The 25,983-nt window shown below is 39.6% G+C and overlaps 1 protein-coding gene across 1 annotated transcript in view; it reads left to right on the forward strand.

Annotated features, from left to right (window-relative positions):
* The window catches only part of BRWD3 (bromodomain and WD repeat domain containing 3), a 466,754-nt gene that overhangs the window by 76,134 nt on the left and 364,637 nt on the right, over positions 1-25,983 (forward strand). Inside the window, exons 15-22 of the mRNA XM_053715025.1 lie at positions 1,354-1,488; positions 1,582-1,710; positions 2,384-2,609; positions 3,052-3,222; positions 14,544-14,727; positions 21,149-21,242; positions 22,072-22,218; positions 23,032-23,108. Coding sequence (XP_053571000.1) covers positions 1,354-1,488; positions 1,582-1,710; positions 2,384-2,609; positions 3,052-3,222; positions 14,544-14,727; positions 21,149-21,242; positions 22,072-22,218; positions 23,032-23,108 — 1,163 coding nt within the window. The remainder of the gene's footprint in view (positions 1-1,353; positions 1,489-1,581; positions 1,711-2,383; positions 2,610-3,051; positions 3,223-14,543; positions 14,728-21,148; positions 21,243-22,071; positions 22,219-23,031; positions 23,109-25,983) is intronic.

Below are 25,983 nucleotides of genomic sequence, written 5' to 3' on the forward strand. Positions count from 1 at the left end.
AACTTCACTTAACAGCTTTGCTGGGGTGCTCTTTGCCTCCTCCTGCTGGCCAGGAGTTGAATATCCCACTAGTAATTGGAATGAAGTTGTGAACTCTCAATGTCCTTGGAAAGAAAACTATTTTTAACTAGTCTAAGCTAACGCTTTAATGTTGCAGATCTCTATTGAGGGTAATAATGGAGATCTATGGAGGTGGGCTTTGGAGTTTCCCCGCTCATTCTTTTATTTTTTTTTTAATATTGACCAGTTTTTCCGCTGTGGACAATGATCCCTACTGTAGCATTTGATAAAAGATTCCCCTAATTTTAATTGTCTGTGAACTGTTGTAAAAGATGTATTACTAATTTTTTAGTAAAAAAAATCTTCAACTGGCTCCTTTCCCAGATGGTTCAATAACCCTGATGACCTAAGTTGAGCTAATCCTTGTGAGAATCAACAAAATATGATGTACTTTCTTGTTATGTAAGATGGCATCCTACCTTTTACATTAAAGTTTAAGCACCATTTTAAAATGAGAAACTCAAATAACATGAATCTTTGGCATTCTTAGTATTGCTTTTTCCAGTTACTGACCACAATCATCCCAGTCACTATTGCATTTTCTACATTTCTTTTGTGCTGTCTTTCATATTTAGCTTACATCACATCGCTAACATACTTGGTCTTCATCCTAATTGAAAATTACTTTTCTAAAATACATAGTTTTTCATTTTATCCAAAACATTTACTACTTTTTTTTTTAATGATTTTGGGTCTTTTCTTTTTTCTTTTTTGTTGCTTCTTAACATTTTCGTATAAGATTCTCATCTAAATACTTGTTGATTATTACTTGATCCCACAATCTTTTTTAGTTTTACTTTTCAAGAAATTGGACAGTGAGAAATAGCTGGTAGAGAAGAGCTTTAATATGTAACCCTTTTCACATTAAAAAAGAAAAAATGGTTCCCTTTGATATGCAGAATAGATTTTACTTTTTATATATTATGTCTATTTAATTCTAAGTGCATTGAGACATCAATTGGTAATAATCAAATTCATTTTAGGATCCTTTTTTGGTTCAGCACCTGGGTAGCGCTTGCTGATTGGTGTCTAAATGTAGCCACCAATCAGCAAGCGCTACCCAGGTGTTGAACCAAAAATGGGTCTAGTCCTATGCTTACTTTCAAATAAAGATACCAAGAGAACGAAGAAAAATTGATGATAGGCGTAAAATAGAAAGTTGCTTAAAATTGTCTGCTCTATCTGAATCATGAAAGTTTAATTTTGACTACACTATACCTTTTAAGTGTGTTTTTTTAAAATTGCCAAAAATATACATATGAACAATTCATTTTTTGTTTTATGTCTTGTAAGGGTCATGATGATGAAGTGTTTGTTTTGGAAGCTCATCCATTTGATCCTCGGATTTTACTCTCTGCCGGACATGATGGTAACATTTTTGTTTGGGATCTAGAGAAAGGAACCAAAATTCGGAATTACTTTAACATGGTGCGTTTTTAGGAGGAAATCTTAAGATATATTTATTTTTAAAATAATTTTGTTTTTCTTGTATTTTGACATTCTAATACTGTGTTTCTGCAGATTGAAGGTCAAGGGCATGGTGCAGTATTTGACTGTAAATTCTCACCAGATGGACAACATTTTGCCTGCACAGATTCTCATGGTCATGTTTTGCTTTTTGGTTTTGGGTGCAGTAAAATTTATGAGAAGGTAATTTTTGTATTCTGTAGATTCCCCCTTCCCCCACACACATATTTTGTCAACCAGATTGATTGTTTTCTGTAAATATATTTTATTGCTTAATAAAGCGTAGTTCCAAATGGCGCTGCTTACTAATCAATGTTGAGTTTAATACATTTTCATTGCTCTGTGTATTCATGGTTAAAAGCAGCCCAGTCATATATTTTCATGTATTTCTATGCTTAGTAATACATAATAAAACGACTTTGCAGTACACTTTCATTTACACTTTTTTTAACTTTTTTTTTTTTTTTTTTTATCCTTTACATGTTTCATGCACCCTCTTGACTTCTCAAGGGTAACCCTGCTACATATATTTTCGCTAATTTGCTTTTACTGGTAACAAATGAAAAACATTGTTTTTTACTAATATTATGATTATGGCTAGCCTTATTTTCTGCAAACTCAAGCCCAGATTCGCTTTTCCAAATCAGGAAAATGGTAGCTGGAGTTTGGGTATTAAAAAAACAATTGCAGCAAACAAGATTTGTTTTTAAAACATTTAGACTTAGCTGATATGTGATTCTACATCTTGTAATTTCAAGATGTTTACTGTCCCTTTTAAGTAAAGTTAGATAATTCTATTTGTTTTTAATATGTCTTCTGGTTATCCTCTAATCATATGCATCAATTTTATTGGCAGATTCCAGAGCAGATGTTCTTCCATACAGATTTTCGGCCATTAATCAGGGATTCTAATAATTATGTTTTGGATGAGCAAACTCAGCAGGCTCCACACCTCATGCCACCCCCATTTCTTGTGGATGTAGATGGCAATCCACACCCAACAGATCTCCAGAGACTTGTACCAGGTCGTGAAAACTGCAAGGATGAACAGCTCATACCACAACTGGGATATATATCAAATGGTATGAAGAAGCAAATACAATATGCATGGATAATGCTCTAAATAACTATACAGTGGTTTTGATTTGATATCCTTTCCATACAGCTGGGGTATGCTCTTGAATATTTGTAAATGTAGATAAATAGAGTTCAATATCATGGTATAAGTTCCAGTTTGAAGAAAGTGATTAGGTATAGTATGAAATTAGCAATAATTATAATATGGTCACATTATTCCTTTTTTGGGGCTAGGTATGGAACATATAGCACTATAGGCAACACTATAATAATGCTTTTTGCTTACAGTTGGCAAAGTTTTGAAAGAGGTTTTCCCTAATGAATGTGACATGAAAAGTGTAATCGCACTTACAAGTTTCCAAAACCTTTTTTTTTTTTCTATTGCTATTATATTGTTTGACTTTTTACCAAATGGGCTTAGTGGACTGTACATTTTGTTGCTGTTAGGCAATGGTGATGTGGTGGAGCAAGTGATAGGCCAGCAGACCAGCAATCAGGATGAAAGTGTCCTTGATGGCATGATAAGAGAACTACAGAGAGAACAAGACCAGAGAGGTACAAATGACTTGGAAGCTGTGCTCAATCCACCATATAACAGAATGAACTCTGGAAATGGATGTAAGTATTCAGAATTATATATGTGCTTGGCAATTTCAGATAGATGATGTATAGATTAATGGTCTCAGTTTTTATTTAAAGGGACAATTTACTCTAATATTTGCTCCCCTTGAATTTGTTAAATTGTTTAGAAATAGCACCTTTACCTTTTATTTTTTCATTTGAAATTGTTGCTTTCTTTCCAAAGGCAGGGAGAGTCCACAACTTCATTCATTACTGTTGGGAATATCAACACCTGGCCACCAGGAGGAGGAAAATACACCCCAGCCAAAGGCTATAAATATCCCTCCCACTTCCCCTATCCCCCTAGTCATTCTTTGCCTTTCGTCCCTATAGGAGGATGGCAGAGAAGTGTTAGAACATTTTAGTCCATTAATGGGTATTTTCCCTTCAAGTGTAGACTGTGGGGTGTTTGAGTAACCATGTAATCCTCTTAGTGAGAGTTGTGGTGAAAGTTGGCTCTAGATGTCGCAGGGAACAATCTCTGACCACTATCTAGATTGAAAGCTATCACCTCCTGGGAAATCAGTGTTAAGGCTTAACACTGTTTTCCCCTTCTCTTCCGGTCCCTGTCAGATATGTTTGGTGAGACTGTCAGAGCTTGAGACGCTGTGCCTGCTCCACAGCTTTGATCCTGGAGGGTAAGTACTTTATTTTACTTTTTAGGGATTATGCCTAGTAGGGCTGCAAATTTCCTGAGGTTATGGGGACATTTAGGTAAACAGTTCAGTGTGATACTCTTTATTCCTCTTCTGGATATGGGGACATTTAATACCTTTTATATAAGAAGGTTATTTTATTGAGCAGTTGGGGCCAATCTATATGTGCTGCTTAGCTCCTTGCCAACCGGAGCACGTGTGTAAGGGTTGTTTTTTTCTCATGAGGACGCAGATAGAGGATGCAGGACAGTTTGGGGAAAAAAAAGAAGCTTTGCGCGGTTTCTCTTCTAACTGGGGGCGGTCTCTAGATGCCCATCATGTGACAAGGGCGATCACTGTAACAAATGCATGTTTGTATTGTGAGGAGACTATGGTTTGCCCACCTGCACAATTCTGTTCTATCTGCTTATGTTCTGTGTAAAAGACCAAGAAGGGGTCTAAATCTGGTTTATCCCCTGGCACTTTTGTGCCCTCTGAGCCTTTTACCTCTCAGGGCTCCATTGTCCATGAGATGCGTATTCTGCATCCGCAGTCCCCTTTTAATCCTATGGCACAGGCAGTGCCCCACGGTGCACTTTTATTTCCGGCTGTAATTTTTTGCTAGCAGATTTAATTTAGCTTCAATCTGCGGTATCAGCTGCATTAAACGCTTTACCTATCTCTGGAAAACGTAAGAGAAAAAATAAGTAAAAGATTGGAACTCCTTTCTCCCCTTCAACTTTTAAAAAGCGGTTTCTGGTCCCAGAATCACATTTAGAGTTATGGAAAGCTATCCCTAAGGTAGATGGGGCCCATTTTTACTCTCGCCAAGCGTACTACTATCCCTCTAGAGGATAGCTCCTTATTTAGAGATCCCATGGACAAGAAGTTGGAAGGCTTTCTAAGAAAGATGTTTCAGCATATGGGCCTTCTATTTCAGCCGGTGGCAGCAGTCGCAGGTGCTGCTACCTACTGGTGTGATTCGTTGTCAGAACTAATTGAAGTCGAACCCCCCATGGAGGATATACAGGACAGGATTAAGGCTCTCAAAATAGCCAACTCCTTTATTTGTGATGCTAATATGCAAATTGTCAGTCTGAATGCTAAGGCTTCAGCTTTTGCAGTTTTGTCGCGTAGAGCTCTTTGGTTAAAATCATGGTCCGTAGATAAGGTATCTAAGACCAGACTTCTTTCCTTACCATTCAAGGGGAAGATTTTGTTTTGGCCAGGCCAAATCATCTCCACAGTAACAGGAGGGGAAGGGTGCTTTCCTTCTCCAGGATAAGAAGGCAAGAACTAAGGGTCGCAATTCTAACTTTTGTTCAGACAAAACTCGGTGAACTCAGTCCTCCTCCAAACCTGTCGAAGAGTACTTGGAAGCCCAGCCAGTCCCGGAACAAGTCGAATCAGGCCAAGACGACTACAGTTAACAAATCTGCATAAAGGGCCGGATCGAGTAGGAGACAGACTGTCTCTTTTTTTTCTCTAGCAGCTTGGGTTCGAGATGTTCAGGATCCCTGGGTATTAGACTGTTTCACAGGGTTACAAGATAGGGTTCAAATCTCGTCCACCAAGGGGCAGATTTCTTCTCTCAAGATTATCTACAAGATCTCCTCTCGGGAGTAATCGTCCAGGTGTGTCACTGGGATTTAGCCACTATCCTTCCAACCTTTGCTGCTGCTGTTAAAGAAGTTTTTAATACTTTAACATTGAAATAAAAGTTATCTTTTGACATATCCTTTGGAGGTGCTCCTTTCACTTTTTCTTGTATCCTCCTAATCATCCAGGTGCCCTCATCAGAAAGGGGTCAGGGGTTTAACTCAAACATCAATTTCTTTCATGAAATTAACAAGAGTCCATGAGCTAGTGACGTATGGGATATACATTCCTACCAGGAGGGGCAAAGTTTCCCAAACCTTAAAATGCCTATAAATACACCCCTCACCACACCCACAAATCAGTTTTACAAACTTTGCCTCCAAGGGAGGTGGTGAAGTAAGTTTGTGCTAGATTCTACGTTGATATGCGCTCCGCAGCAAGTTGGAGCCCGGTTTTCCTCTCAGCGTGCAGTGAATGTCAGAGGGATGTGAAGAGAGTATTGCCTATTGAATGCAGTGATCTCCTTCTACGGGGTCTATTTCATAAGGTTCTCTGTTATCGGTCGTAGAGATTCATCTCTTACCTCCCTTTTCAGATCGACGATATACTCTTATATTTACCATTTCCTCTACTGATTCTCGTTTCAGTACTGGTTTGGCTTTCTACAAACATGTAGATGAGTGTCCTGGGGTAAGTAAGTCTTATTTTCTGTGACACTCTAAGCTATGGTTGGGCACTTTATTTATAAAGTTCTAAATATATGTATTCAAACATTTATTTGCCTTGACTCAGAATGTTCAACTTTCCTTATTTCCAGACAGTCAGTTTCATATTTGGGATTATGCATTGAATTATCATATTTTTTCTTACCTCAAAAATTTGACTTTTTTCCCTGTGGGCTGTTAGGCTCGCGGGGGCTGAAAATGCTTCATTTTATTGCGTCATTCTTGGCGCGGACTTTTTTGGCGCAAAAATTCTTTTCCGTTTCCGGCGTCATACGTGTCGCCGGAAGTTGCGTCATTTTTTGACGTTATTTTGCGTCAAAAATGTCGGCGTTCCGGATGTGGCGTCATTTTTGGCTAAAAAATATGGGCGTCATTTTTGTCTCCACATTATTTAAGTCTCATTATTTATTGCTTCTGGTTGCTAGAAGCTTGTTCACTGGCATTTTTTTCCCATTCCTGAAACTGTCATTTAAGGAATTTGATCAATTTTGCTTTATATGTTGTTTTTTTCTTTTACATATTGCAAGATGTTCCACGTTGCAACTGAGTCAGAAGTTACTACAGGAAAATCACTGCACAGTGCTGGAGCTACCAAGCTAAGTCTGCTATAAACTTTTGGTATCTGTTTCTCCAGCTGTTATTTGTATTGCATGTCATGTCAAACTTATTAATGCAGATAAAATTTCCTTTAGTACTGTTACATTACCTGTTGCTGTCCGTCAACATCTAATTTTCAGAGTGTTCCTGATAACATAAGAGATTTTATTTTTTAAATCCATTAAGAAGGCTATGTCTGTTATTTCTCCTTCTAGTATACATAAAAGTCTTTTAAAACTTCTCTTTTTTTCAGATGAATTTTTAAATGAACATCATCATTCTGATACTAATAATGGTTCTTCTGGTTCAGAGGTTTCTGTCTCAGAGGTTGATGCTGATAAATCTTTGTATTTGTTCAAGATGGAATTTATTCGTTCTTTACTTAAAGAAGTGTTATTTGCATTAGAAATAGAGGATTCTGGTCCTCTTGATACTAAATGTAAACGTTTAAATAAGGTTTTTAAATCTCCTGTAGTTATTCCAGAAGTGTTTTATCTCCCTGATGCTATTTCTGAAGTAATTTCCAGGGAATGGAATAATTTGGGTAATTTATTTACTCCTTCTAGACGTTTAAGCAAATTATATCCTGTGCCATCTGACAGATTAGAGTTTGTGGGGACAAAAATCCCTAAGGTTATGGGGCTGTCTCTACTCCTGCTATTGTACTACTATTCCTATGGCAGATAGTACTTCATTTAAGGATCCTTTAGATAGGAAAATTGAATCCTTTCTAAGAAAAGCTTACTTATGTTCAGGTAATCTTCTTAGACCTGCTATATTTTTAGCGGATGTTGCTGCAGCTTCAACTTTTTTGGTTAGAAGCTTTAGCGCAACAAGTAACAGATCATAATTTTATAGCATTATTATTATTCTATAACATGCTAATAATTTTATTGGTGATACCATCTTTTGATATCATTAGAGTTGATGTCAGGTATATGTCTCTAGCTATTTTAGCTAGAAAAGCTTTATGGATTAAACTTGGAATGCTGACATGTCTTCTAAGTCAACTTTGCTTTCCCTTTCTTTCCAGGGTAAATAATCATTTCGTTCCTTTCCTCACAACAAGGAACAAAAGCCTGATCCTTCATCCTCAGGAGCGGTATCAGTTTGGAAACTATTTTCAGTTTGGAATATATCCAAGCCTTATAGAATCCTATAGCCAGCTCCTAAGTACCTATGAAGGTGCGGCCCTTATTCCAGCTCAGCTGGTATGGGGCAGATTACGTTTTCTTCAAAGAAATTTGGATCAATTCCGTTCTTAATCTCTGGTTTCAGAAACATTGTTTCAGAAAGGTACAGAATTGGCTTCAAGTTAAGGCCTCCTGCTAAGAGATTCTTTTCTTTCCCGTGTCCCAATTGACACAGCAAGGCTCAGTATTTCTGAAATGTGTTTCAGATCTAGAGTTGGCTGGAGTATTTATGCCAGTTCCAGTTCTGGAACAGGGGCTGGGGTTTTATTTTATCTCTTCATTGTACCAAAGAAGGTCAATTCCTTCAGACCAGTTCTGGATCTATCATTATTGAATCGTTATGTTAGGATACCAACATTCAAGATGGTTACTGTAGGACTATCCTGCCTTTTGTTTAGCAAGGGCATTATATGTCTACAATAGATTTACAGGATGTGTATCTGCATATTCCGATTCATCCAGATCATTTTTAGTGTCTGAGATTCTCTTTTTAGACAAGCATTACCAGTTTTGTGGCTCTACTATTTGGCCTAGCCTCAGTTCCAAGAATTTTTTTCAAAGGTTCTCGGTGCCCTTCTTTCTGTAATCAGAGAATAGGGTTTTGGTATTTCCTTATTTGGACGATATCTTGGTACTTGCTCAGTCTTCTCATTTTCGAAGAATCTCATACGAATCGACTTGTGTTGTTTCTTCAAGTTCATGGTTGGAGGATCAATTTACCAATCAGTTTATTGATTCCTCAGACAAGGGTAACCTTTTTAGGTTTCTAGATAAATTCAGTGTCTATGACTCTGTCCTTGTCAGACAAGAGAAGTTTAACATTGATATCAGCTTGTCAAAACCTTCAGTCACAATCATTCCCTTTGGTAGCCTTATGCATGGAAATGTTGGATCTTAGGACTGCCGCATCAGATGCGATCTCCTTTGCTCGTTTTCACATGCGACCTCCTCAGCTCTGTATGCTGAACCAATGGTGCAGGGATTACTCAAAGATATCTCAATTAATATCTTTAAACCGATTTTACGACACTCTCTGACATGGTGGACAGATCACCATCGTTTAGTTCAGGGGGCTTCTTTGTTCTTCCGACCTGGACTATAATCTCAACAGATACGAGTCTTACAGGTTGGGGAGCTGTGTGGGGGTATCTGACGGCACAAGGGGTTTGGGAATCTCAGGAGGTGAGATTTCCGATCAATATTTTGGAACCCCGTGCAATTTTCAGAGCTCTTCAGTCTTGGCCTCTTCTGAAGAGAGAGTTGTTCATTGTTTTCAGATAAGACATTGTCACAACTGTGGCATACATCAATCATCAAGGAGGGACTCACAGTCCTCTGGCTATGAAAGAAGTATCTCGAATTTTGGTTTGGGCGGAATCCAGCTCCTGTCTAATCTCTGCGGTTTATATCCCAGGTATGGACAATTGGAAAGCGGATTATCTCAGTCGCCAAACGTTGCATCCGGGCGAATGGTCTCTTCACCCAGAGGTATTTCTTCAGATTGTTCAAATGTGGGAACTTCCAGAAATAGTTCTGATGGCTTCTCAAGAAACTTCCCAGGTATCTGTCCAGATCCCGGGATCCTCAGGCGGAGGCAGTGGATGCATTTTCACTTCCTTGGAAGTATCATCCTGCCTATATCTTTCCGCCTCTAGTTCTTCTTCCAAGAGTAATCTCCAAGATTCTGAAGGAATGCTCGTTTGTTCTGCTGGTAGCTCCGGCATGGCCTCACAGGTTTTGGTATGCGGATCTTGTCCGGATGGCCTCTTGCCAACCATGGACTCTTCCGTTAAGACCAGACCTTTTGTCTCAAGGTCCTTTTTTTCCATCAGGATCTGAAATCCTTAAATTTAAAGGTATGGAGATTGAACGCTTGATTCTTGGTCAAAGAGGTTTCTCTGACTCTGTGATTAATACTATGTTACAGGCTCGTACATCTGTATCCAGAGAGATATATTATAGAGTCTGGAAGACTTATATTTCTTGGTGTCTTTCTCATCATTTTTCTTGGCATTCTTTTAGAATACCGAGAATATTACAATTTCTTCAGGATGGTTTAGATAAGGGTTTGTCCGCAAGTTCCTTGAAAGGTCAAATCTCTGCTCTTTCTGTTCTTTTTCACAGAAAGATTGCTATTCTTCCTGATATTCATTGTTTTGTACAAGCTTTGGTTTGTATAAAGCCTGTCATTAAGTCAATTTCTCCTCCTTGGAGTTTGAATTTGGTTCTGGGGGCTCTTCAAGCTCCTCCATTTGAACCTATGCATTCATTGGATATTAATTACTTTCTTGGAAAGTTTTGTTCCTTTTGGCCATCTCTTCTGCCAGAAGAGTTTCTGAATTATCTGCTCTTTCTTATGAGTCTCCTTTTCTGATTCTTCATCAGGATAAGGCGGTGTTGCGAACTTCTTTTGAATTTTTACCTAAAGTTGTGAATTCCAACAACATTAGTAGAGAAATTGTGGTTCCTTCATTATGTCCTAATCCTAAGAATTCTAAGGAGAAATCGTTGCATTCTTTGGATGTTGTTAGAGCTTTGAAATATTATGTTGAAGCTACGAAATCTTTCTGTAAGACTTCTAGTCTATTTGTTATCTTTTCCGGTTCTAGGAAAGGCCAGAAAGCTTCTGCCATTTCTTTGGCATCTTGGTTGAAATCTTTAATTCATCTTGCCTATGTTGAGTCGGGTAAAATTCCGCCTCAGAGAATTACAGCTCATTCTACTAGGTCAGTATCTACTTCCTGGGCGTTTAGGAATGAAGCTTCGGTTGACCAGATCTGCAAAGCAGCAACTTGGTCCTCTTTGCATACTTTTACTAAATTCTACCATTTTGATGTATTCTCTTCTTCTGAAGCAGTTTTTGGTAGAAAAGTTCTTCAGGCAGCGGTTTCAGTTTGAATCTTCTGCTTATGTTTTTTGTTAAACTTTATTTTGGGTGTGGATTATTTTCAGCAGGAATTGGCTGTCTTTATTTTATCCCTCCCTCTCTAGTGACTCTTGTGTGGAAAGATCCACATCTTGGGTAGTCATTATCCCATACGTCACTAGCTCATGGACTCTTGTTAATTTCATGAAAGAAAACATAATTTATGTAAGAACTTACCTGATAAATTCATTTCTTTCATATTAACAAGAGTCCATGAGGCCCACCCTTTTTTGGGGTGGTTATGATTTTTTTGTATAAAGCACAATTATTCCAATTCCTTATTTTATATGCTTCGCACTTTTTTTCTTATCACCCCACTTCTTGGCTATTCGTTAAACTGATTTGTGGGTGTGGTGAGGGGTGTATTTATAGGCATTTTAAGGTTTGGGAAACTTTGCCCCTCCTGGTAGGAATGTATATCCCATACGTCACTAGCTCATGGACTCTTGTTAATATGAAAGAAATGAATTTATCAGGTAAGTTCTTACATAAATTATGTTTTTCTCAGGGTCCCCTCCTTCAAAATGGAGACTATCAGGTTAACCCTTGATCCAGGAGGGGCAGTTCATGACCACAATCGACTTGGGATGCACACCTTCATGTTCTGACTCACAAGGATCATTTTTAAGCTTCTGAGGTTTGCATTCCTGAACCAACATTTCCAGTTCATAACCTTGCCATTTGGCTTAGCTAATGCTCCCAGAATTTTCACAAACGTTTTAGGAGCTCTCCTAGCAGTGGCCAGGTCTCAGGGTATCGCTGTAGCCCTGTACCTGGATGATACCTTGGTTCAAGCTCCATTTTTTCCTTTGGCTTACATCAACCACCAGGGAGGAACAAGAAGTTCCCTAAGAATGATAGAGGTGCCTTGAATTATTTAATGGGTGGAATCTCACAACTGTCTTTTTTCCGTGATTCACATCCCGGGGGTGGACAACTGGGAAGCGGATTTCCTCAGCCGACAATCCTTTCACCCAGGGGAATGGGCTCTCCACCTCGAGGTGTTCTCCGAGATAACTTTTAGATGGTGGGTTCTGGAGATAGACCTCATGGCTTCTCGGGTCATTACCAAGCTACCCAGATACGGGTCAAGGTCAAGGGATCCTCAAGCGGAATTGGAAGATGCATTAGCGCTTCCATGGAGGTTCAATCTCAAATATTTTTTTTCCCATTGGCCCTTCTCCCTCTAGTAGTGGCTCGCATCAAGCAGGAGCAGGCTCCGGTGATACTAATAGCACCATCGTGGCCATGAAGGACTTGGTTTGCGGATCTAATAAGAATGTCCTCCTCCCCTCCGTGGAGGTTACTTTGTCGTGCGGACATTCTGACCCAGGGTCCTTTCCTACATCAAAATCTCGATTCTCTGAGACTGACTGCGTGGTAATTGAATGTTTAGTCTTATCTAAGAGAGGTTTTTCGGATAGTGCGAAATAGACTTTGATCCAGGCTCGCAAACCGGGCACTTACTGTATTTACCACAAGGTATAGCGTACTTACCTTCATTGGTGTGAGGAACGCAGTCTTCCATGACCCAAGGTGAAGGTTACCCGATTTCTATCTTTATTTCCAGGATGGTTTGGAAAACGGTATATCTGCCAGTTCTTTCAAGGTTCAGATCTCGGCCTTTTCGGTCTTACTGTACTAGAGATTAACGGATATTCTGGATGTGCAGTCCTTTATTCAGGCTCTGGCTAGGATCAGGCCTGTGTTTAAACCTGTTGCTCCTCCTTGGAGCCTCAACCTTGTTCTTAGTGTTTGAGCCTATGCATTCTGTTGATCTTAAGCTTCTATCCTGAAAGGTTTTGTTTTTGTTGGCTATCGCTTCAGCTCCGCCTTTGTGATCTGCCTTACCTTATTTTTCATGCCGATAACGCAGTTTTACGTACTAAGTTAAGTTTCCTACCTAAGGTAGTCTTGAATCGCAACATCAATCAGGAAATTGTTGTTCCTTCCCTTAGTCCTACTCCTTCCTCAAAGGAATGTTTGCTCCACAATCTGAACGTTGTACGTGCCTTAAAATTCTATCTTCAGGCTACTTAGGATTTCATGCAATCCTCTTCCTCGTTTGTGTTATACACTGGTAAGCGCAAGGTTCAGAAGGCCACTGTGACTTCCTTATCTTTCTGGCTGTATCATCTGTTTGGCTTATGAGAAGGCTGGACAACAGCCTCCTGAGAGGATAACTGCTCATTCCACTAGAGCAGTTTCTTCTTCCTGGGCTTTTAAGAATGAAGCTTCTATGGATCAGATTTGTAAGGTGGCTACCTGGTACTCCTTACATACGTTTTCAAAGTTCTAAAAATTTGATGTTTTTACTTCTGTGGAAGCAGCTTTTGGGAGAAAAGTTACAGGCTGTGGTGCCCTCAGATTAGGGTCCGCCTTTTCTTTTCTGCCCTCCCGTTTTATTCATTCAGTGTCCTCTGGAGCTTGAGTATTGGCTCCCAACACTAATGAATGAATTCTTGGACTCTCCTTGCCTTTGGAAAGAAAACAAAATTTATGCTTACCAGATAAATTCCTTTCTTTCCTAGCAGGGAGAGTCCACAACCCCGCCGTACTATTTTTTTTTTTTTTTTTTTTTTTTTTGGGTGGCTTCCCTTTATTTTTTCTTTTGGCACCTCTATACCCTAATGTTTCTCCTGCTTTTCCTTGTTCCCTCGTCTGAATGACGGGGAAGATAGGGGAAGTAGGAGTGATATTTATAGCCTTTGACTGGGGTGTCTTTGCCGCCTCCTGGTGGACAGGTGTTGATATTCCCAACAGTAATAAATGAAGCCGTGGACTCTCCCTGCCAGGAAAGAAAGGAATTTATCTGGTAAGCATACATTTAGTTTTTTTTTCTATTGTATCTTACACTTTACTGAATATTTATGTACTTAACTTCTGGTTACAAAACCCCCCAACAAAACATGTAAACAAGAAGGTTTAAATAAAATAATGCTGCCAGCCGGGGGCTGTGACAGAGAGATACTAAAATGTTAATTTTCCATTATTCTCTAAGTGCTGGCCTTTGGGAAACCGTAATAAAAAAAAAAAAAAAAAAAAAAAAAAAGAGTACTTTGTGTAAATCATTTTTTTTTACAGTGCACTGTCTCTTTAATATTTAAGGTTCCACTGGAAGAACATATGTTTAGTATACAGTGGGGTTAAAGGGCCATTTGGAAAAGTACCTGCTCCGCTACACTGCTCCGCTAATTGATTAACCCCCACAAAGGAGCTGCCACTAATCCTATCAGCAGGGCTAGTTGCTAGCTGTGTAACTAGTGTTGCTGATTGGATTAATAGCAGTTTCCACTGGGCACCAGCAGTCCTTTTTCGGTCCAATCAGTACTTCTATGGGTTTAACCCCTTTGCTGGGTTCAAAACTTAGAGGTGCAGGGTTGTTAGTCTTAAAATGTTCATTCTGTAACAAATTAGAGGATTTTATTTTTCAACTATAATGGCCATTTAACCATATACTACCTCCAAGTCGTCTGGCCTGTATTTCAGGACAGCTCTTGTCCATAAATAACACTTGCTTAACCTTAGGGCTGGTCAGGGAGATTGGTATATCCTGAAGTCTTGACATGTTTGTGAAACCAATTTGCTTAACACTGGTGTAAAGTAAATAATATACGGCTATTTTATATACATTTTCATATAGTTCAGAGAAGTGTAAGTTTGGATTTAAGCTCTCCTCCCAATGTTGGGCTGCGTCGAAGTGGCCAAATTGAAGGTGTCCGACAAATGCATCTTAATGCTCCTCGAAGCCAAATTGCTACTGAGAGGGATCTCATGGCCTGGAGCAGACGGGTGTTAGTAAATGAGCTAAATCCTGGTGTTTGCAGGTAAGACTTAAAGGTGCATAATACCCAAATTTTGCTGCAATTGAAAGTGATGCAGCTTAGCTGTAAAAAGCTGACTAGAAAATATCACCTGAACATCTCTATGTAAAAAAGGAAGATATTTTACCTCACAATCTAAGTATTCACACCCCATTGAAAATGGCCTATTAGCAGCCTATAAGCATGCTAGTCCCAGGACTTGCAAGGAAGTGTGCATCTGGCATGTGCAGGCCCAGTCATGTTATTTACCTACTCAGTTTAATGAAGTTCACTATCAAATCTGGTGAAATCTCATGAGATCACAGTAAAGGAAAGTGTGACATTGGTACTGATATAGATGATTGGCTGTTTTTATTTATTTGTTACATGCAGCTGACTTGCTTAAAGGATAACTTCACAGATGTAAAATATCTTCCTTTTCTCCAACATAGGTGTGTCCGGTCCACGGCGTCATCCTTACTTGTGGGATATTCTCTTCCCCAACAGGAAATGGCAAAGAGCCCAGCAAAGCTGGTCACATGATCCCTCCTAGGCTCCGCCTACCCCAGTCATTCTCTTTGCCGTTGTACAGGCAACATCTCCACGGAGATGGCTTAGAGTTTTTTAGTGTTTAACTGTAGTTTTTCATTATTCAATCAAGAGTTTGTTATTTTCAAATAGTGCTGGTACGTACTATTTACTCAGAAACAGAAAAGAGATGAAGAATTCTGTTTGTATGAGGAAAATGATTTTAGCAACCGTAACTAAAATCCATGGCTGTTCCACACAGGACTGTTGAGAGCAATTAACTTCAGTTGGGGGAACAGTTTGCAGTCCCTTGCTGCTTGAGGTATGACACATTCTAACAAGACGATGTAATGCTGGAAGCTGTCATTTTCCCCATGGGATCCGGTAAGCCATGTTTATTACGATTGTAAATAAGGGCTTCACAAGGGCTTATTTAAACTGTAGACTTTTTCTGGGCTAAATCGATTGATTATTAACACATATTTAGCCTTGAGGAATCATTTTATCTGGGTATTTTGATATAATAATATCGGCAGGCACTGTTTTAGACACCTTATTCTTTAGGGGCTTTCCCAAAGCATAGGCAGAGTCTCATTTTCGCGCCGGTGTTGCGCACTTGTTTTTGAGAGGCATGGCATGCAGTCGCATGTGAGAGGAGCTCTGATACTTATAAAAGTCTTCTGAAGGCGTCATTTGGTATCGTATTCCCCTTTGGGTTTGGTTGGGTCTCAGCAAAGCAGATACCAGGGACTGTAAAGGGGTTTAAAGCTTAAAACGGCTCCGGTTCCGTTATTTTAAGGGTTAAAGCTTCCAAAATTGGTGTGCAATATTTTCAAGGCTTTAAGACGCTGTGGTGAAAATTTGGTGAATTTTGAACAATTCCTTCATGTTTTTTCGCAATTGCAGTAATAAAGTGTGTTCAGTTTAAAATTTAAAGTGACAGTAACGGTTTTATTTTAAAACGTTTTTTGTACTTTCTGATCAAGTTTATGCCTGTTTAACATGTCTGAACTACCAGATAGACTGTGTTCTGAATGTGGGGAAGCCAGAATTCCTATTCATTTAAATAAATGTGATTTATGTGATAATGACAATGATGCCCAAGATGATTCCTCAAGTGAGGGGAGTAAGCATGGTACTGCATCATTCCCTCCTTCGTCTACACGAGTCTTGCCCACTCAGGAGGCCCCTAGTACATCTAGCGCGCCAATACTCCTTACTATGCAACAATTAACGGCTGTAATGGATAATTCTGTCAAAAACATTTTAGCCAAAATGAACCCTTGTCAGCGTAAGCGCGGCTGCTCTGTTTTAGTTACTGAAGAGCATGACGACGCTGATATTAATATCTCTGAAGGGCCCCTAACCCAATCTGAGGGGGCCAGGGAGGTTTTGTCTGAGGGAGAAATTACTGATTTAGGGAACATTTCTCAGCAGGCTGAATCTGATGTGATTACATTTAAATTTAAATTGGAACATCTCCGCATTTTGCTTAAGGAGGTATTATCCACTCTGGATGATTGTGAAAATTTAGTCATCCCAGAGAAACTATGTAAAATGGACAAGTTCCTAGAGGTGCCGGGGCTCCCAGAAGCTTTTCCTATACCCAAGCGGGTGGCGGACATTGTTAATAAAGAATGGGAAAGGCCCGGTATTCCTTTCGTCCCTCCCCCCATATTTAAAAAATTGTTTCCTATGGTCGACCCCAGAAAGGACTTATGGCAGTCAGTCCCCAAGGTCGAGGGAGCGGTTTCTACTTTAAACAAACGCACCACTATTCCCATAGAGGATAGTTGTGCTTTCAAAGATCCTATGGATAAAAAATTAGAAGGTTTGCTTAAAAAGATGTTTGTTCAGCAGGGTTACCTTCTACAACCCATTTCATGCATTGTCCCGGTCACTACTGCCGCATATTTCTGGTTTGATGAACTGCTTAAGGTGCTCGATAGTGACTCTCCTCCTTATGAGGAGATTATGGACAGAATCAATGCTCTCAAATTGGCTAATTCTTTCACTCTAGACGCCTCTTTGCAATTGGCTAAGTTAGCGGCTAAGAACTCTGGGTTTGCTATTGTGGCGCGCAGAGCGCTTTGGTTGAAATCTTGGTCGGCTGATGCGTCTTCCAAGAACAAGCTACTAAACATTCCTTTCAAGGGGAAAACGTTGTTTGGTCCTGACTTGAAAGAGATTATCTCTGATATCACTGGGGGTAAGGGCCACGCCCTTCCTCAGGATCGGCCTTTCAAGGCAAAAAATAGACCTAATTTTCGTCCCTTTCGTAAAAACGGACCAGCCCAAGGTGCTACGTCCTCTAAGCAAGAGGGTAATACTTCTCAGGCCAAGCCAGCTTGGAGACCAATGCAAGGCTGGAACAAGGGAAAGCAGGCCAAGAAACCTGCCACTGCTACCAAGACAGCATGAAATATTGGCCCCCGATCCGGGACCGGATCTGGTGGGGGGCAGACTCTCTCTCTTCGCTCAGGCTTGGGCAAGAGATGTTCTGGATCCTTGGGCGCTAGAAATAGTCTCCCAGGGTTATCTTCTGGAATTCAAGGGACTTCCCCCAAGGGGGAGGTTCCACAGGTCGCAGTTGTCTTCAGACCACATAAAAAGACAGGCGTTCTTACATTGTGTAGAAGACCTGTTAAAAATGGGAGTGATTCATCCTGTTCCATTAAGAGAACAAGGGATGGGGTTCTACTCCAATCTGTTCATAGTTCCCAAAAAAGAGGGAACGTTCAGACCAATCCTAGATCTCAAGATCTTAAACAAATTTCTCAAGGTCCCATCGTTCAAGATGGAAACCATTCGAACTATCCTTCCTTCCATCCAGGAAGGTCAATTCATGACCACGGTGGATTTAAAGGATGCGTATCTACATATTCCTATCCACAAGGAACATCATCGGTTCCTAAGGTTTGCATTCCTGGACAAACATTACCAGTTCGTGGCGCTTCCTTTCGGATTAGCCACTGCTCCAAGGATTTTCACAAAGGTACTAGGGTCCCTTCTAGCGGTGCTAAGACCAAGGGGCATTGCAGTAGTACCTTACCTGGACGACATTCTGATTCAAGCGTCGTCCCTTCCTCAAGCAAAGGCTCACACGGACATTGTCCTGGCCTTTCTCAGATCTCACGGCTGGAAAGTGAACGTGGTAAAGAGTTCTCTATCCCCGTCAACAAGGGTTCCCTTCTTGGGAACAATTATAGACTCCTTAGAAATGAGGATCTTTCTAACAGAGGCCAGAAAAACAAAGCTTCTGGACTCTTGTCGGATACTTCATTCCGTTCCTCTTCCTTCCATAGCTCAGTGCATGGAAGTGATCGGGTTGATGGTGGCGGCGATGGACATAGTTCCTTTTGCGCGCATTCATCTAAGACCATTACAACTGTGCATGCTCAGTCAGTGGAATGGGGACTATACAGACTTGTCTCCGAAGATACAAGTAAATCAGAGGACCAGAGACTCACTCCGTTGGTGGCTGTCCCTGGACAATCTGTCTCAAGGGATGATGTTCCACAGACCAGAGTGGGTCATTGTCACGACCGACGCCAGTCTGATAGGCTGGGGCGCGGTCTGGGGATCCCTGAAAGCTCAGGGTCTTTGGTCTCGGGAAGAATCTCTTCTACCGATAAATATTCTGGAACTAAGAGCGATATTCAATGCTCTCCAGGCCTGGCCCCAGCTTGCGAGGACCAGGTTCATACGGTTTCAATCAGACAACATGACGACTGTTGCGTACATCAACCATCAGGGGGGAACAAGGAGTTCCCTAGCGATGGAAGAAGTAACCAAAATTATTCTTTGGGCGGAGTCTCACTCCTGCCACCTGTCTGCTATCCACATCCCAGGAGTGGAAAATTGGGAAGCGGATTTTCTGAGTCGGCAGACATTGCATCCGGGGGAGTGGGAACTCCATCCGGAAATCTTTGCCCAAGTCACTCACCTGTGGGGCATTCCAGACATGGATCTGATGGCCTCTCGTCAGAACTTCAAAGTTCCTTGCTACGGGGCCAGATCCAGGGATCCCAAGGCGGCTCTAGTGGATGCACTAGTAGCACCTTGGACCTTCAAACTAGCTTATGTGTTCCCGCCATTTCCTCTCATCCCCAGGCTGATAGCCAGGATCAAGCAGGAGAGGGCGTCGGTGATCTTGATAGCTCCTGCGTGGCCACGCAGGACTTGGTATGCAGATCTGGTGAATATGTCATCGGCTCCACCTTGGAAGCTACCTTTGAGACGAGACCTTCTTGTTCAGGGTCCGTTCGAACATCCGAATCTGGTTTCACTCCAGCTGACTGCTTGGAGATTGAACGCTTGATTTTATCGAAGCGAGGATTCTCAGATTCTGTTATCGATACTCTTGTTCAGGCCAGAAAGCCTGTGACTAGAAAGATTTACCACAAAATTTGGAAAAAATATATCTGTTGGTGTGAATCTAAAGGATTCCCTTGGGACAAGGTTAAGATTCCTAGGATTCTATCCTTCCTTCAAGAAGGATTGGAAAAAGGATTATCTGCAAGTTCCCTGAAGGGACAGATTTCTGCCTTGTCGGTATTACTTCACAAAAAGCTGGCAGCTGTGCCAGATGTTCAAGCCTTTGTTCAGGCTCTGGTTAGAATCAAGCCTGTTTACAAACCTTTGACTCCTCCTTGGAGTCTCAATTTAGTTCTTTCAGTTCTTCAGGGGGTTCCGTTTGAACCCTTACATTCCGTTGATATTAAGTTATTATCTTGGAAAGTTTTGTTTTTAGTTGCGATTTCTTCTGCTAGAAGAGTCTCAGAATTATCTGCTCTGCAGTGTTCTCCTCCTTATCTGGTGTTCCATGCAGATAAGGTGGTTTTACGTACTAAACCTGGTTTTCTTCCAAAAGTTGTTTCTAACAAAAACATTAACCAGGAGATTATCGTACCTTCTCTGTGTCCAAAACCAGTTTCAAAGAAGGAACGTTTGTTGCACAATTTGGATGTTGTTCGCGCTCTAAAATTCTATTTAGATGCTACAAAGGATTTTAGACAAACATCTTCCTTGTTTGTTGTTTATTCAGGTAAAAGGAGAGGTCAAAAAGCAACTTCTACCTCTCTCTCTTTTTGGATTAAAAGCATCATCAGATTGGCTTACGAGACTGCCGGACGGCAGCCTCCCGAAAGAATCACAGCTCATTCCACTAGGGCTGTGGCTTCCACATGGGCCTTCAAGAACGAGGCTTCTGTTGATCAGATATGTAGGGCAGCGACTTGGTCTTCACTGCACACTTTTACCAAATTTTACAAGTTTGATACTTTTGCTTCTTCTGAGGCTATTTTTGGGAGAAAGGTTTTGCAAGCCGTGGTGCCTTCCATTTAGGTGACCTGATTTGCTCCCTCCCTTCATCCGTGTCCTAAAGCTTTGGTATTGGTTCCCACAAGTAAGGATGACGCCGTGGACCGGACACACCTATGTTGGAGAAAACAGAATTTATGTTTACCTGATAAATTTCTTTCTCCAACGGTGTGTCCGGTCCACGGCCCGCCCTGGTTTTTTTAATCAGGTCTGATATTTTATTTTCTTTAACTACAGTCACCACGGTACCATATGGTTTCTCCTATGCAAATATTCCTCCTTAACGTCGGTCGAATGACTGGGGTAGGCGGAGCCTAGGAGGGATCATGTGACCAGCTTTGCTGGGCTCTTTGCCATTTCCTGTTGGGGAAGAGAATATCCCACAAGTAAGGATGACGCCGTGGACCGGACACACCGTTGGAGAAAGAAATTTATCAGGTAAACATAAATTCTGTTTTTATGCTGAATGACATTCAGGTGACTTAGCATATGGATATTATGTCCCTTTATTACTTTTCATTTGAAAATTGCAATTACTCACTGGATTTCATGTAAGATCAGTGACTTCTAAGAGAGACTGTTGACTGCATTGCAGAGTTCAAGAGGAATGCAGGGCTGCCAAAGGTGACATTGAAATTCAGCTATACACCACAGAAAAAAAAAGAAAACCATCTCAGCCTACGCAAAGGGTAAGAGTTGTAATGTTTATTATTTTAGTATCTGGTAGCAGAATAAAACGCTCATTGGTTTTATTTTTCTATTGCCTGCATTTTATCCAATCACTATTATTTTTTATACATTTAAGTATATAGTTTTACATGGTATTAGTTTACCTGTGTGATATCTGTGAATATGAGTCTCAATTAGATTCAATAATAAACTGTGTGGAGCATTGATGGAGCAGTGTAGCTAAAGACACAGTGTAAATTATGCCCCCCCCCATACTCCTCCTATATCAATTACTGCTCAGAACTCAAGCTCCCAAGGAAAGCACAAAAAACAGTCATTAACCTATATTTTCTTCTAAATTCTACATATCAGTAGCTAGTTTAAAGGGTTATGAAACCCAGACATTTTCTTTTGTGATTTAGACAGAGCATACCAATTTAAAAAAAAAAAAGTTTCAAAATTACTTCTATTATCAAATTTGCTGTGTACCCATAATATTGTTTGTTGAAGAGATACCTAGGTAGGTGTCTGGAACACTACATGGCAGGAAATAGTGCTGCCATCTAGTGCTCTTGCAAAACTGCTGCCACATAGTGCTCCAGAAATGGGCTGGCTCCTGAGTTTACATCTTTGCTTTTCAACAAAAGATACAAACAAAATCCTTAAACACCCAGGTTACATTTGTGAGTGAGACAAGCACAAAGAACATTTTACGCAAAGCAAGATGTATTTAATGTACCATTTAAAAAAAAATAAAAAAAAAATATATTCAATTTATTATAGGTGCCTTTTAAAATGTATTGTTCAAGTTATAAAAACAGTTGGTTTTTTTTTCCCTTTCTTTCTCAGAGTGAACATCAAATCTTCAGTGGGCGATCGTTAAGGAAAATCCAGCGCAAACGCCAACACGCCTACCAGACCCGTTCTACAATTGAGCATAATACACAGAGCAACACTCCAAGTACGAATGAAGAAGATACACAAAGTTCCAGAGAGGTAAGATACAATTCCTGCAATATGTCAAGGGTTCTCACTGCAGCTGCTTATTATTATTTTTTAAATATACATTTCTTAAAGGGACGGAAAAGTCGGTTAAACTTTCGTGATTCAGATAGAGCATGCAATATTAAGCATTTTGCGAGGCTTGCTGAACACATCTGGTGACCCAGTCACTATGTATCTCCCAGCAGTGCATTACTTCTCCGGAGCCTACCTATGTATGCTCTTCAATAAAGGATAAAAAGAGAATAATGCACATTTTATAATAAGTAAATTGGAAAGTTGTTTAAAATTCCATACTCCGTTTTCTGATAGAAACATTTTAAGATTATGACTTAAAGGTACCACATTTTTGCTACTTTTAAACATTCACTTTTGCATGTGAATAAGTAGTTACTTAGATTTATTTTGTAGTGCAGCAGTTCCCATGTTACTTCAATTCATTGCTAGTATAATTTTGAACAGCTAGTCATGATGGTCAACTGCAAATTGTTCTTTGCTAAGTTGAGTGAAGAAGCCAGGTTCCTATTTTGACTGGGTGAGAGGGTAAAGCAATGCTTGTATACACCTTTTTTTCTGCAGTGCAAAGATATCTATAGAGTTATATAAATATTTATATGTTGAAACAAAATGCAGTCTTTTCAGAAGAGGTGTAACCTTAAAGGTTTTGACTTTTAAGAAAATAAGTGTGATTTATGTTTAGCAGATTGTTCTACTCACATGGGATAACTATGTACTGATGTAATTTAGTTTAGAAATTGTCTCATTTTGGATTTCACTGACTGTCACCTGTATACCTGTGCCTTACAGGATGAGGAATCCCGGCATTCTAGTGTGGGTTCTGCAAATGAAACCGCAGCAACATGGCAGACTGAGAGCTCGTCCAGGTGTTTGTTTTTGGTTTATATTTTGAATATACTAATTGACACATGCAGACATACACACTTTACAAGCCATGCCTAATTTAAAGGGAGTAGTTCAAGATCACAGATCAGCAGTTATCAACTAAATGGATACAACAAAAGGCAAAAATTATAAGGCTACCAAGCACAATCCCCACCGTATGCATTTTAGTCTATAGGTTAAAGGGACACTGAACCCACATTTTTTCTTTTGTGATTCAGATAGAGCAGGCAATTTTAAGCAACTTTCTAATTTACTCCTATTATTAATGTTTCTTCGTTCTCTTGCTATCTTTATTTAAAATAGAAGGCATCTAAGTTTTTATTCTTGGTTCAGAACTCTGGACAGCAGTTTTTGATTGGCGGATTAATTTATCCACCAATCAGCGAGGACAACCTAGGTTATTCACAAAAAATGGGCTGGCATCTAAACTTACATTCTTGCATTTCAAATAAAGATACCAAGAGAATAAAGACAATTTGATAATAGGAGTAAATTAGAAAGTTGCTTAAAATTTCATGCTCTATCTGAATCACGAAAGAAAAAATGTGGGTTCAGTGTCCCTTTAACCTATAGACTAAAATGCATACGGTGGGGATTGTGCTTGGTAGCCTTATAATTGTTGCCTTTTGTTGTATCCATTTAGTTGATAACTCTGCTGATCTGTGATCTTGAACTACTCTACTTAAATATAAGGCTTATTTTAGGATGATAATCACATTTAGCAATTTGTTTTAATTTTAAATTACAAATTTATACCAAGATACATTTAACATCACAAATGTGAAGTCAGTCCCAGTCATATGGTTATACTCTGTAAAGATTGATATCCCTTTTTATCTTTATTTGAGAGCCAATACAAACAGATCCTAGGTTAAAATGACTAGATAAACCTTGGTTAATATCTTTGTTTTGTAAAAAAAAGAAATTAATTGGCTAATCATTTATATTTTCCTTTTGGTATTAACAACAAAAATGTATGTTGTTACATGGAGATTTTTATTCTAGTGCTATTAAGTTTACAATTGGAAAGTGACATAGCCTTGTTTTTAGCGCTATGCCTTGTGAATAAACAGCAGCCAGCAGAACTTGGGTAATTTACATTGGCAAACCACAATACAAAATTAGGAACCGACGCAGAAGATGCCAACTAACAAATAAATCAAGGGACATTAAACACCTGTTGGTTTTGTATAAAACTTGTGCTTTGTCCCACGCTCCCTAGGAAGTCCAAAAAGAAAAACCTGTAACCTAAAGGTATATTAAACACTAAATGGATTTCAAGCACCTTCCTCTAATCATCTAATCAGGGGTGCTGCCATGTTGGAACCTAGGTTACACTGCACATGTGCATGCAGGTCAGTATTAGAATGTAATAAAAGGTAAACTTCAAAATGGTGGCACCCATGACTAGAGTGAGGCAGGGAATAACCTCAATACTATCTTTAGAAATTGTATTTAGTGTTTAATGTCCCTTTAAAGGGACATTAAATTGCTAAGCACAACTACCCTAGTATGTTTACTACTCACTATATTATTGCAATTTTTCTTGTTCCTGCAGCTCTTTACAAATCTGTTATCCTGTTTTTTTTTTTTTTTATTGTTTTTTTTTATTAATGATTTGCACAATACATGAAGACATAGGTAAAAATACATCCTACTGATATAGTCCATACAGTAAGTGCTAACATTCCATTCATGTCTATCAGTTATGTGAGTAATGAGTCCCTTGCTCAGATGTCTTCAATTACGTGTTAAAAATGGAAAACAATATCAGCGTCAATGTGATAAAGTTAAACAATTAATCTAAACAATTTTCCTCAGAAGTTGTTTTTTTTTTTACCATCAGGTCCCCAGGTCCGGCTCTAAAAATGTTGTATATCCTAGCAGTATGAAGTAGCTATGGAAATTTTGTACGGTCTGGTATTCTCCACTGTTATCCTGTTTTAATAGCTTAAAGGTGCCAGATACTGAAGCTCCACCTCTGTACCGGATGCTGCAATCTTGGAGCTTAGGTATTTGACAGAATCTGTGCACGTTAAGTGATATTGCCTAGTATTTTAAAGCTGGATAATGAGCTTTAGGTTAGGATGCATTACACAAATCAGGAGCTTTACATTTTTCTTTCCATGGCTGCATTGCTCTATTATTGTGGAGTGATTTTTATTTTTAGATATATTTTTTTGTAAATGTAAAAAATGTAAAGCTCACATGATGTATCGTGCACACTAACCTGAAGCACATTATACAGCTGTAAAAAAAGGACAATATTACTGATCTGTTAGTGAGCACTGCTTCTGTTACAAGCTGTGAGAATACCTGAGCTCCAAGATGGCAGCCCCAGTACAAAGAGGCAGAGCTTCAGTATCTGGCACCTTTAAGCTATGAAAACAGGGGAACTCTTTTGTAAAGAGCTGCAGAAACAGGATGAAATACAATAACATAGTGAGTAGTTACTATTCTTTTTAGGAATGCACCGAAATTTCGGCCGCAGAAAGTTTCGGCCGAAGATGGCATTTTTGGTTATTTTGTTTTTCGTTTTTTTGCCTTTTATTTTCGCTAAAATTGTGTAGCATATTTCAAATTTGATGCCAGCCTAGAGCTGCTGTTTCAGTTCATTACTTGACTTACTGTTTTGCATATAATAATAGTTTTCTAGGACTATACTTTATTTTGACAATGGGTAAAAAAAAATAAAAAAAAAAATGGTTAAATCTGATTCTGTTACACAGAACTAAATAAAGAATACTAGCGATGCACCAAAATTTGGGCCGCCGTAAATGTGCAATTCCAATTTTGGCCCAAAGAGGACCAATATGGCTAAAAATGTACAGCCCTCCCCTGTTCTATTGAGTTAAA

This window comes from Bombina bombina, chromosome 1, assembly GCF_027579735.1.
Source record: "Bombina bombina isolate aBomBom1 chromosome 1, aBomBom1.pri, whole genome shotgun sequence".
Taxonomy (NCBI): Eukaryota; Metazoa; Chordata; class Amphibia; order Anura; family Bombinatoridae; genus Bombina; species Bombina bombina.